Raw genomic sequence first — 13,742 nt, forward strand, 5'->3', positions numbered from 1 at the left:
ATATATATATTTTATTATAGTATATTAAATACTATATCCAGTGCAGAACTGAAAGGTAATATATGTATGTTTTACCACTGATTCTTTTAAGGGAAAAAGTATAAGCCTGCCTGACATGCTTTTAGTAGTCACTCTATCAGTGTGTAATGTTTGCTTTTCTTTATATGAGTTATATAGTCATGCTCTCCCTCCTCCCTGCACACACAAACACACTCTCAGTCTCTTTCACACACACACAGCAAATGTAAGGATGCTGCCCAGAGAGTGAGTCTCTGTAGATATGTAAGTGTAAGTTACTCTACATACATACATACATGTGTGTGTAAACTTGCGCCTTCTAGTGGCCAAACTGGCGACCTTGAATCAAGCAAATTCACAAGTCTTCATTCCCTGTACAGCACCCTGAACACAAAAACACTGCAACACTAAAGGTGAATTTAACAAGATCTTCAGTATGCAGTGTTGATTTGCTGATGGAAACGACTTTTGACACCAATTGCATTTTTTATCCATTTTCTTAAGAATAATAATTATATAATATATAATATATAAGATATAATATATAAGATATAATATATTATATTTTAAACACTTGAAATTTCTTTCAGAAAAAAAATACTTGTATTCGATTCACAGCTTCTTTATAATAAACCAAAAGATTGCCTTCATGGAACATCTATCTCAAATTCGATTTGTTTGCCCTGTGTTGCAAATATCTGTATATCACCTAGATCAGGGGTGTCCAAACTACGGCCGCGAGGTATTTTAGAAATAGAATGAAAGTTGGCCCGCTGTTAAGAAGGTTTTTATAATGTGAGATTCAAAGTTTGAACGCTAGGTGTCAGAAACGACCGTCTAAAAGCGGAGAAAAGAGTCTAAAAGCGGAGAGAGTGCTCAGTTTTAGCGCAGAAAAACGAGCCAAAGAGTCTAAAAACGGAGAGAGTGCTCAGTTTTAGCGCAGAAAAACGAGCCAAAGAGTCTAAAAACGGGGAGAGTGCGCAGTTTTAGGGCAGAAAAACGGGCCAAAGAGTCAAAAAGCGGAGAGAGTGCGCAGTTTTAGCGCAGGAAAATGGGCCAAAGAGTATAAAAGCGGAGAGAGTGCTCAATTTTAGAGCAGAAAATTGGGCCAAAGAGTCTAAAAGCGGAGAGAGTGCTCAGTTACAGTGCAGAAAAACGGGCCAAAGAGTATAAAAGCGGAGAGAGTGCTCGGTTTTAGCGCAGAAAAACAGGCCAAAGAGTCTAAAAGTGGAGAGAGTGCTCAGTTTTAGCGCAGAAAAACAGGCCAAAGAGTCTAAAAGCGGAGAGAGTGTTCAGTTGTAGCGCAGAAAAACGGCAAAAGAGTCTAAAAGTTCCCGTAATTAAGGAGTTTAATATTTAGAGAGATCATGAAATGAATCTCTGAATCTCTACATACATACATACATGTGTGTGTAAACTTGCGCCTTCTAGTGGCCAAACTGGCGACCTTGAATCAAGCAAATTCACAAGTCTTCATTCCCTGTACAGCACCCTGAACACAAAAACACTGCAACACTAAAGGTGAATTTAACAAGATCTTCAGTATGCAGTGTTGATTTGCTGATGGAAACGACTTTTGACACCAATTGCATTTTTTATCCATTTTCTTAAGAATAATAATTATATAATATATAATATATAAGATATAATATATAAGATATAATATATTATATTTTAAACACTTGAAATTTCTTTCAGAAAAAAAATACTTGTATTCGATTCACAGCTTCTTTATAATAAACCAAAAGATTGCCTTCATGGAACATCTATCTCAAATTCGATTTGTTTGCCCTGTGTTGCAAATATCTGTATATCACCTAGATCAGGGGTGTCCAAACTACGGCCGCGAGGTATTTTAGAAATAGCGGAGAGAGTGCTCGGTTTTAGCGCAGAAAAACAGGCCAAAGAGTCTAAAAGTGGAGAGAGTGCTCAGTTTTAGCGCAGAAAAACAGGCCAAAGAGTCTAAAAGCGGAGAGAGTGTTCAGTTGTAGCGCAGAAAAACGGCAAAAGAGTCTAAAAGTTCCCGTAATTAAGGAGTTTAATATTTAGAGAGATCATGAAATGAAGCATCAATTTGAAAAAACTTAGTTTACACAACACTGTCAAAAATAGGTAAAGATAGTAAGTCAAGTAAAATGGTGTGTAAATGAAAGTAATCAGGAAAATGTCTGTGGCCCGTGACTTCAAATATATTTCTCCTTCTGGCCCCCAACAAAAAAAGTTTGGACATCCCTGACCTAGATTATAACATTGGGCCAGTGTGTCAACCACTTCATGCAACCTCTAGCTAATTTTTACATTTTAACATTTTTTTAAGTTTCTAATAGCTAAGTTGACCACTCATTAAAGCTAGTTTTTCTAGAGACCAGTAAAATGTTTTTGTAGCTATTCAAGCAATAGCAGCTTAGCAGCTTGCTAATAAGGGCAAGTGGTTTGAGGTGGGAGGTATGTAGTGTAAATTGAGTAAACAGATTGTGTAATGTAAACTGTACACTAAAACTTACTGCCAAAATCTTGCTTTTTACAGAGAATTTAAACTGGCTCTAAAAATACACACGTTTTAAATACTAATTATTAGTCAAATGGGAAACAGGTTACCTGACAGGTTTATCAAACTCAGCAGTTCTCAAAACCATCCTGGTCTGGTTTATGAGGCTGTACTGCAGTGCAGTGGAATTGGTTTATCTTGTACAGTATTTACTACTAATAATAATAAATATATTTGTGATTCATATTTTGCAGAGAAACACCTTCATCTTCTCTCATCCTGCCTGGACTCTATTTTTCTCCACTCCTGCTGAACTTAGCACAAGAGAAAACATCATTTTGAGAATGTGTTCCAGGGTTGTCAGACACTAGAGGGCGCAGTTGGGTTCATATAGAGCGTCTGAGTAGAGGTCTGTGTGGGACCACTGTTACCGTCAAAAATCACTTGTTTCACCCCTGCACCCGCCTGACACATACACATCTCTGCTGCTCCCGCCCCGCAGTCCTAATATGAATTGAATTAATTATATTTAGTAGTTAAAATTAACTTATGAATTTATTAAAACAGCAAGAAAATAGCGCTGACCTATTTCTGACCACAGTCCAAACACATGCCATCGCCTCAGTGAAGCAGACCCCTCATATAATCAGAAACAGAATAAAAATGTTTCTATTCGTTAGTGCTGTGATTGTTCAGCAAATACAATAAATTGCCAGGTATCTATAAAGACTTATGTAGTAGGCACTATGATCATTTATGGTAACCACTACAGATTATACAAAAAGTACTGTTAAATATTCAGCAACTATTATGATTGATTTAGTATCTAGAATTTTTAAGTAGGCAAAAATCAGCATTTGTGCTGATATCATTATTGGGTCAGGTGAATTGGAGAGTGTGTGTGTGTCAGTCCATTCTCTGCTATGATATTTATCAGTAATATATTAAGGTTCTTCTGTTGCTAGCATTGGCTATTAACTTGAAACTGCTTCTTTTATTCTTTGCAGCTTTCCTTGAATGATATGCGTCTGGGATTAATACAGGAAAAAAATATACAACATTTTATTCAATTAAATAAAGTAATATATGCATTATTATTAATCTCACTAATTGATAAGTTGTTTTTTTCTGTTCGTTATGCATGAAAATCAATGCATGATTATTATAATTTTCTAGACTATTTATTAATTTGCCGGATTTTTTTTTACATGTATATGTGGTTCCACTCCAGCATCACCTGGATTGAGTAAACTCTCGCTCCCGCCAATGATAAATTCTGTCCCGCACTGCAAGATATTCAGACGGGTCTACATCTCAAATCATAGTTTGTAAATGTTTGATCATTTTTGAAAGTAAAAACTTGAATTTTCTAAACGCAAATCAGTGTCAAAGGTTTCACTTTTACATAAATATTTTTTTAAAGCTTTAAAACTTATAAGCCTCTTAATCTTCCAAATCCACTTATAAATTCACCAAGCAATGAAAACACACTAGTGTTTTTCTGTGATTTTTGTTGTGAAAAACATTTCACTTTCTAAAATTATAAATGAATATTCTGAACAAGAGTTTTCAGCTGTTTAGCTTTATTCACCCCTATTCATTTTGAACTCACTCGCGGGCTCCCTCTAGTGGTTTGCAGTTATTTTCTGATATAACAATTGGTTCTCCAGGCTCTCCATAAATCTAGTCTGCTTGTAGAAACTACTGTGGTGACCTTCGATAAACTGGTAGCTTTGGATAATACTCTGCTTAAAAATCAGGCTTAAGAGCAACTGGTGTTTCGGTAAAGACATAGACCATGCTGTTATACTATAGCTCGATAATTAGCTCTTCAATAGCAAAGGGTATGCTTTTTCTGGATGTCTTTAACTGGTCTTGAGATGGAATTTTAAGCAGGGAAGTGACTGACCTTGTCTTGTGTTCCTGTGTAAGTTTGTTCTAGCAAGGTTTCTTTTTTAAGAGTGTTCTTCCCAAAAACACGTCTGTGCGTTCTTGGTATGGAGACACTCCCCAGCTCTGACTTGCACTAGGCATTGTACTAGTGAGCTATTAGTCAACTATTCTGGAGATCAGCAATACAATGCAATAATGGAATGGCTCAACATGTTATTTTGTGTAATCTTAAAAAAAAAATCTATTTTTTTTTTTCATTTTCTCCCCAATTTACATGGTCAATTACACTCAGTACATTCAGTGTTCTGTATCACTGTACTAATATACAATATATATTTTAATTGCACATGTTTTATTTGAAAGCCAGACAATTTTGTATCATCAAGTTTTTGAGCTATAATTAGTTGATAATCATGTTTATAATTTTTATAATCTTTACTGGCACAAAATCCATGGGTACAAAAAAGGACTTTCACTGAAAGGTACTTTTTTGTACCTCATTATAAGGTACAGCCCCAGCGACAAGCTTTGTACCCTTTTAAGTACAAATCTGTACTTACTTTTCTTAGTGTGTACCCAACCCATTCATTAGGACTCCCCCTATCACGAGTAATGCCTCAACACACCAGGGGAATGAAATATAGCACATGTCTCCTCCAATACATATAAAATAAGATAATCCTTTATTAATCCCACAATGGGGAAATTTACCAAAGTGTAAAATGTAAATGCAGCCACCGCCTCTTTTTTTACTGCTGCTAATGCAGCATTTCTGAGTAGCCTCACAGCGCACTCTGAGGAAAGCGCAGCCCCTGGTGCCATGAGGACATCAGTCTTTGGAGTGATGTGTGGAGAGAGCGCCATCTACCCACCCAGAGAGAGCAAGGCCAATTGTGCTCTCTCAGGGCTCCAGTAACTGATGGCAAGCTACACAAACAGGATTCGTACTGGCAATCTCCTGACCATAGTGGCAGCGCTTAGCCCGCTGGACCACTCTGAGCCCCCCTTTTGTGTAATCTTAAATACAGTAAAATAGTAGACAACTGGGTTTAAGGAACAGAAAAAAGAGTGTAAGCTTTATTTGAGAACATTACACTGATGCTCACATTGTGACACAATACAGGCAACAGCTGAGAGGAACAAAGTGAACATAATGAGAGTTTAAATAGCACAGAATAGAGATTTCAGAGGGAGAAAGATGGACCAGACACGTTTTGAATCTTACCTAGGTCAGTAGTTCTTGATTTGAACATTTAATCTGAATACTGGTTTACACATACAGTTGTGCTCCATTCAGATTTCACCATTTTTGCCTGGCGAATAAATTCCACAAGTGTATGTGTCGACACAGAATGCTTATACACACTACCTAATTAGTTAACATAAATAAAAAGGAATTGCCTATTTAGCCATTGCTTGTAAATACATGAACAGTTTTATATTTAATAGTATCTGTGTACATGCATTACTGTTCAAAAATGTAAAGGAATCAATGCTTTTAAAAATATGAAGCCAATTTGGTTGCAGGTAAATGTATAAAATTATTTTAGGATTTTTTTCTGTACCCGCATAGGTGTTAAATATACAGTGTTAATCTAGGAAGCTGTGAAATTGTCCAGAATGATGAAGAGAACTGTGAATGATTGTAAAATAAAGGATGTAAAGCTAAAACAATGGATCTTTATATGAATATACATATTTTATACAGAATGCCTTTTTTTCAAGGGTGGTGATCGAAACTTGAGGCAGTAAACTTAAAAAAAAACAACAACAACAAAGAATTGTACTATTATGATTTATCCCTTAATACATTCTTGCTGTTTTCAAAATGCATGAAATAATAAATACACCATTAGTTTTACATTGGTTTAGAATACCAAATGATTAGCTATGGTTAAGTCTATTGTTAAAGTTCCACCCATCATATAGTTTGTTATTGCATATAAAACAAAAATATATATATTACTTTGACATGGATCCCAATTTCTGAATGGTAGTGTATGCATTCTCTTAGAATCACACACAGACACACACACAAGCATAGGCAGACAGGCCAAAGGCTACCAGTACAGCTCTTAAAGCACTAAACATGGCGTAATATATAAGGCACAGAGAACAGAGAAAGCACTGCAGAAACATTACGCAAAGCTTGCCCAAGCATTATTGTAGAAGTTGAAACAGGCGATAAAAACACAGTTAATACAGATAAACATTTCTAGAAGTATCCCTAGATGGTGAGGTTAGTTTGGTTTAAAAGTCAGTGCAGATTTTTATCAACAAATGTCCAACAGACACAAACGCATGTTTGAACTGGAGTAGTTTCACAGGGAGACGCTTTTTTGAAATATTTGTATTTTATTTATAAATGCATTCCCAGATTAATGATAAATATAATCTGTGGTTTTAGAAATAGGACAAAAATCTATTATTGTGGACCACCAACACATCAACAATCAGGAAAAGGATAAGGTAAAAAATGTTCATGATTCTTCTAGATAGCTGCAAACCTGAGTAGTAGTTTTACTTCAAAATCTCGTTAGTCATTAGTAGAACTGTCATAGAAAAAAGTGTTTAAAATCTGGGAGTAATAGTTTTGCAGTTTGAGTTTAATTTAGAACAAATTTGTAATGCGTGTAGTACAGTAATAATTCAAAAACGTATATATATATATACGTATAGCACTTGATGACAAGAAGGCAACATTTGTATTGCTCAAATACTGCTTAAGAATCATTCCGCACAGTTCTTTAAGGCCTAGAGTAACTTTCAACATTTTTATATTTAACATGTTTAACGTGTTTATTTTTTCTGCGGCGGCTGTTTTTGTTAAAGGTGTCCAGTTTAGCCAGACCGTGATTATTTGGATATGTGGAATAGTTGGGAAATCTGCATGAGAAAACAACTAGTACAGAAATCCTTAATACATAAAAAGTCACAGATTATATTTTTAAGCATCCTCTGATAACACTAATCCAGCTCAAAACATGCTGAAGTATATAATACAGGAACATGCATCAAAATGAAATGTATTTCTTTATCCCTGCCCCCTCCACAATATTCTTCCTCTCTTTTCTTTCTTTTTTACTCGCTGTCCTTTAATTTGTCTTCATATGAGCCTTGGCCCTTGTAAGCACTGACGTAGCCACTAGTGTCAGGGATGTCCTCCCTCCCCACTTTTCCTTTCCCTTTACCGGATTCATCAAAGCGCTCCTTATGAGAGCCTGTGTATTTACTGCTGTCTGTCAAACGATCCACTGCAGCCGCCTTCGCTACTTTCTACACAAAGAGAGAGACAGAAAGAGAAAAACAAAGAATGAGAGACAGTAAAATCATTGTGTCAAGACTAAGTCCAAGAGTAAGTGGACTGAGGTCACTGTCAGTACTTACCGTGACCCCGACATTGGACGGCTCTTTTCCCGCAATTAGGCCATATAGCAGCTGCAGCGCCTCCTCCTGGCCTTTTCCTTTAAAGCGTTTCGTCGCCAGCTCTGTCATTGCCTGAATGAACTGCTCAAAGGTGATCACACGTGCAGACTTAACTCTAAAACACACAGAAACACATCAATAAATCAAACATTATGACCTGTCACCAATGAAGCAAGTAATGTTTATTTTCATGTAACAGAAGCACATTGTAGTGGGTTCTGGTTAAATTGCACTCTCCCCAGGAGTATTAAAGCACAGCTCTTACTAGATGAGAGACTTATGAGTGTAAGAATGAGAGTTTTGAAAAAAGTTCAAGTTCAGTATCGTATCAGTATCAAGTTTTTTTAATTATGATTGGGGCACTGTGTAAATAAAACACTAGTTTAGCAAATTGCAATATGTGTGATTGCGTTTCTAAATCTGAGTTTCTCTGCCTCTCCCCAGCCGAGATTGCAGATGGTGGGGAATTCAGGACCAGAGCTTTCTGACTAGAGGCTGAAATTCAGGGAGAAAGTAATATGGAAATGCAGAGAGATCCACAAAAGGTAAAACCAGATGCCCTGAACATGCTTACTTGTTTTTGGATTCAGTGTAGATTCGCTTCTGGGCCTGAAGCCATCCGCATATGAGCCCCATGGAGCTCCTCCCAGCCCACACCCTCTACGAATGGTGACAGCTGCTCATTCCATTTGAGTTAGGGTGATGCGAATGATACATACTATTGAGTCATTTTGCAGAGAATTATGTAAAGAGTTGCTGGCCCAAAGCTATAAATGACTCGCACACACTCCTGGATGATCTTGGACTAATGGAAAAAGGATGGCTTGATCCAATATTCTTTTACACCTGATGAACATGTACTTGTATGTCACTACCTGTGGGAGGCGCTGGACCATGTCTTTGACTCTGATTCCACCTTTAGACATCTTATAGAAAAAACTGTTTTTGTGCCACTCACCCAACATGATAATGGTTGTACATTAACAGCATACAAACGTATAAATCTGTCTACCTGGCTGAGAGTAATAATGATTTTGAATTTTGAAAAAACAGCTGATTAAACAGAATAAATATACATGTGGAAAACCTCAAACGTGTGCCGGACACATACTTGACTTTGCTGAAGACGATGTCCACGTCTGTGCTGGTGATGTTCTTTCCATCTATCACTTTGCAGTCTTTGCACAGTTTGACAAAGTTCTTCCCATTCATCTCCTTGCCCATGGCTTTGGTGTCCCCGTGAACCGCAAACTTCCGAAACGCTGTCTCAACCTCTGCCACTGTCCCTGTGCCAGAACCTTCCGCCATGCTGCCTGAAAATGCATAAAAACAAGAACACAGTGCAAAACACCTAGAACCGCATATCAACTACCCAGTTTGCTTAGAGTAACCACCTAAAATGCCAATTCAATTGCTTAGCAACAACATAAGAACTATTTGAAAGGGCATAGTACTTCCTAGCCTAGCATCCACCTAGCAACAAGCTGTGGATTTCTTAAGCTGCACAATCACTCTACATATTCCTCAGGAAATTAACTTTAATTTAATTACATACTTTCTTTCTTGATGAGCTGTACGGGTGTTGTATGGGTATTGGAGGAACATTGACACAACGACTCAGCGTCTCTCCCTGCTATCCCAAGAGCCTTGGCTCATTTATTCCATTAGTGAGATTGAGTGCCACACCAAGATAATAAATATTCTCTCTCTCCCGCTCTCACTCTTAAACATACTCTCTCTCTCTCAGCAGAGTGCGCTCACACTAAAAGCACAGTAAAAGCATTCTGATTCAGATAATGTTATTTGTGCACATCAGTCAAGGAGCCTGTTACATTACAGCATCTTTTGTTCTTTCATGAACACACATACATACTGCCCACATCGCACTACACCCCTTCATGTGTACAGGCTTCTAACTAGTTCGACAACAAAAACATAAAGGTTTTCAATAGAAATTCCATTGAAAAAATATATTATCATACTCTTAACTTCTGATATTGGTTCTTTAAACAAAGAAAAAACATTGGAACATGTTTAATATTAATTATTAATAGTATTGTAGGATCAATACTATTGACGCTACTTTGGGAGTTAAGTAACAATGCTAGACAATGCTAGTCCCACTGAAAATCTTTAAATGAGAAAGTAAGTGAACACCTGCCAAATGAGCAGCAGTTCATTATTGAAATGTTCAGTCACCAGTGGAGGCCCTTTTTCACCCCCCAAACCAACACTAGGAGTGGAACAAGCACAATAGTGAAACACTCCCCCCCAAAAAATAACAGTAACCCCCAAGTAAATAACTCTTACACTAGAGAAGGGTAGCAGTAGAGCATACTGGGACCTCCTTACCCTCTACTCATATTTTAATTTGTGCTGACACAAATGAATGTAATATTTTACAGTTTAATTCTGATGAAAATCTAATTTTAAAACTCTAAAACTAAAATGTTAAACAATTAAAATACACAACTAAATAAATTACTTTGAATTTGATTTTTTTTCTCCTGAGGTTAACTTAAAATTAAGCATGTGTTTTTTTCTTTTGTCGTGAAGAAAATGTACATGATCTATGTTTTGATTGGCTGCATAGTTAGCAGTTAAATAAATTTAGATAAAATAAGGTTATTTCTATAGAAAGTAGGGATGGATGATACTAGTGAAACTAATTAATTTGCAGGACATTTTATAGTGGATAATTTGATGGGGCAAAATATTCTACTGGCAGGCAGCATCTTTCACAGAAACAATAAAATAAAATAAAATAAATAAAAAAAAAAATCTAGATATGTGTTTAGATTTTTAACATGATTTTTGCAGTGTAGTGTTGATTACACTCATTAAAAACTACTACTAATAAGAAAAATATTATTATTATTTTATTACAGTATCAAATTGAATGTTCATGCTCACCAAATCACTGTTATTAAAAGGTTCAACATATAAGTGATTTATGCAATAATAAGTGTTATACGTAAATGAAAGTTACACAACTCACTAGAATCACTGTATATTTGTATAATAAGCATTAGAGTGTATAATATAATAAGTGTAAAAAAAAAGAAGGAAAAAGTTTAAAGAAAATTATCTAACAACCGTGTTTCAGGCTATATCAATAAGTAGTAGTAATGCAGCTGATTTTGTATGAGAGTATCAGTACATTAGTATTAGTCCACCAATTAAAGTCTTCAAGAGCTGAGGTCAATGAGAACACGCCATTCTTCATTACATCAAGCACTCTCCCCACTGTCAGTGCTTCCCTTGTTCTGTTAGAAGAGTTTGGCTTTTTGTTCCCTATAATTAATGTACAGTCTATTCTCCATTAAACTAGAACAATGTGAAAATAGAATGACAATAAAATGTATTAAAATAAATTAAGTTACTTTAGAAGTAAATCTAGAAAAATATAGATATTTATAAAATAATTCAGCATCTGATGTTGATTTCCTCTTTAGGAGAAAGAGTTCAGAAACCAGTGAACACATATAAAAATCTGCCTTATTTCTGCTTGAATAAAGAATAGACATTATGCATTATCCATAATGAGCTTTCTTTCAGTATTAGTTTTAGTTAAATTATTATTTGTATAATATTTAATACTCACTGTTATATTCCTGCACAACTAAACTATTGTTGTAAATTGTAAATTACATCACAGAACATAGAGAAGGCATAAGCTAGTGTGTCATGTATGTAATAATAACACACAAGCACAAAGCTGTATTAAAATTATTAATGATAAATTTGTATAGCAAGCAAAAGGACAAATATGACCTTGCTGAATGGATGATAACTGGAGAGCATGTTGAGAGCAGTCAGCTTTAAATAAACCACAACACAGATTCAGCAGCAGCAGCAGCAGCAGCGAGACAGTCTGATATAACTGACCTGACCTGCACCTGATTCTGCTGTAAGAAAACCAGCCATGCAGTCATACAGTTCAGGCTTTGGGTGTGTAATTGTGTGCAAGCGCATGTGTGTGTGTATTAAAGAGGAAGCCTACCTGACAGAGAGGTGGGATGCTCCTGAATCTGAAGCTGCGTAGATCATAAGAAGATGCTGAATGTGTGTGTGTGAGTGTGTGTGTGTGTGTGAGTGTGTGCGTGCCCTCCCCTTGCCTGCTCCCACCAGTGTGTGCGAGTGTTTGTGTGTGCTATGACGTTATCCAGAGTGGGAGGAGACAGCACAGCCCAGCACAAACAATGACATCACAGTCATTCCCTCTTTTCTTTTCTCTCTCTTCTCTCTCTCAGCAGCCACACCCTTCCCTGCCATTATGACTGGTCCTTAAGACACACACACACACACACACACACACACACACACACACACACACACACACACACACACACACACACACAAACACACACACACACACAAACGACATAAAACAGATGTGTATTTAAAATAATAAGAATATTAGAAATATTATCTCCTGAGGTTAACTTAAAATTAAGCATGTTTTTTTTTTGTCGTGAAGAAAATGTACATGATCCATGTTTTGATTGGCTGCATAGTTAGCAGTTAAAAAATATAAAATATAAGATAAACCTGCTTTGTATCTCATAAAAACAATGCCTCACTTGTCAAATGTGTAAAACATCTACATAATTATTATTAAGAATCATGGGAGTAGAAATCACAAACACTTATTTCACATCAAAGTAGGATTTGCTTGCATTTATTTATTTTTAAAATAAGGTTATTTCTATAGAAAGTAGGGATGGATGATACTGTTGATCTATTAGATCTAATATTAATAATAGATAATCCAGTTTTACAACAGCAATTCTAGATATGCAAACAATTCTAGATATGTGTTTAGATTTTTAACATGTTTTTTGCAGTGTAGTGTCGATTTCACTCATTAAAAACTACTACTATCTGAAGCAGACATCATACCCATATTATACATATATCATATCCAACAGCAGAACATAACACATCTAACCAGCACAATTACATCTTTCTCATTTCAAAAATTAGCCATTAATTCATCTCAGAAAACAGTTCATCTAAGCTATCACCCTCCAATCCTTACTGCTGACTTGGGCTTTTAGCTAGCCTACCATTGAGCCGATAGCTGTATTTTGGGTTTCTGAGGTCAATAACTAAAAACTGGAGTGAACTATAACTATAATTGGCACATCATATAAAACCACAAAACCTACTAATCTAATCAGCACAATTCCATCCTTCTGTTATCAAACATCAGCCATTAATTCAGCATGAAAAACAGTTAGCATCTCCAGTTAGCTGTTACTCATTATGGTTAATCTGCGACTTGGGGCTTCATAATAAAAGTCAGGTAAGACCATATCAGGGTGATTCTCACGAAGACCTTCACATTAACATAAAAAAGTTTTTCACCTCATTGCAGCATTTTTTCAAGTTGAGAAGCTAAAATAGAATGTGTATTTTACTATATTGATTATTTTTTCATATATTTTTTTTAAATAGAATTTTATTATCATTTGAATCTGATATGATCCAGAATAATTCTCATTACCGTTACAGTAAATGACGAAGCTAGATCAACGGTTCAAAACTTTTTTTGATGATTAATTTCATATTTCCACAACAAATTCCATCAACTTAACAGCACAGTCCTTGACAATTACTTTGATCTTTTTTATTTATTTATTTATAGTTAAGCAACTCTCATTACCGATACAACATTTGTAAAATATCTTTTAATTTTTTAATTAATGGAAATTACTTTAGAATATGTTTGATCAAAAACTCATGTGGACAACCGGTGAGGGATATACTATAATAAAATGAAGGAAAGTTATGATAAGATGTGAAACATTTAAAAAAAATTAACATTTTAGATCCATAACGGTAATGAGAACACAATTAAACGGTAATGAGAATAAATGTAACGGTAATGAAACTTAGTTAACCCTTGTGTGGT

At 35.7% G+C, this 13,742-nt stretch overlaps 1 protein-coding gene across 1 annotated transcript; it reads right to left on the reverse strand.

The window, feature by feature from the left end:
• Positions 1-5,447: 5,447 nt before the first annotated feature.
• On the reverse strand, positions 5,448-12,111 carry tppp2 (tubulin polymerization-promoting protein family member 2). The gene is made up of 4 exons (XM_007260998.3): positions 11,829-12,111; positions 8,937-9,138; positions 7,787-7,940; positions 5,448-7,675 (listed from the first exon to the last, which is right to left on the reverse strand). The coding sequence occupies exons 2-4, from the start codon at positions 9,131-9,133 to the stop codon at positions 7,481-7,483; spliced, it is 546 nt and encodes a 181-aa protein (XP_007261060.1). The 5' UTR covers positions 9,134-9,138; positions 11,829-12,111; the 3' UTR covers positions 5,448-7,480.
• Positions 12,112-13,742: the final 1,631 nt, after the last annotated feature.

This window comes from Astyanax mexicanus, chromosome 1 (assembly GCF_023375975.1).
Source record: "Astyanax mexicanus isolate ESR-SI-001 chromosome 1, AstMex3_surface, whole genome shotgun sequence".
In the NCBI taxonomy this organism is placed as follows: domain Eukaryota; kingdom Metazoa; phylum Chordata; class Actinopteri; order Characiformes; family Acestrorhamphidae; genus Astyanax; species Astyanax mexicanus.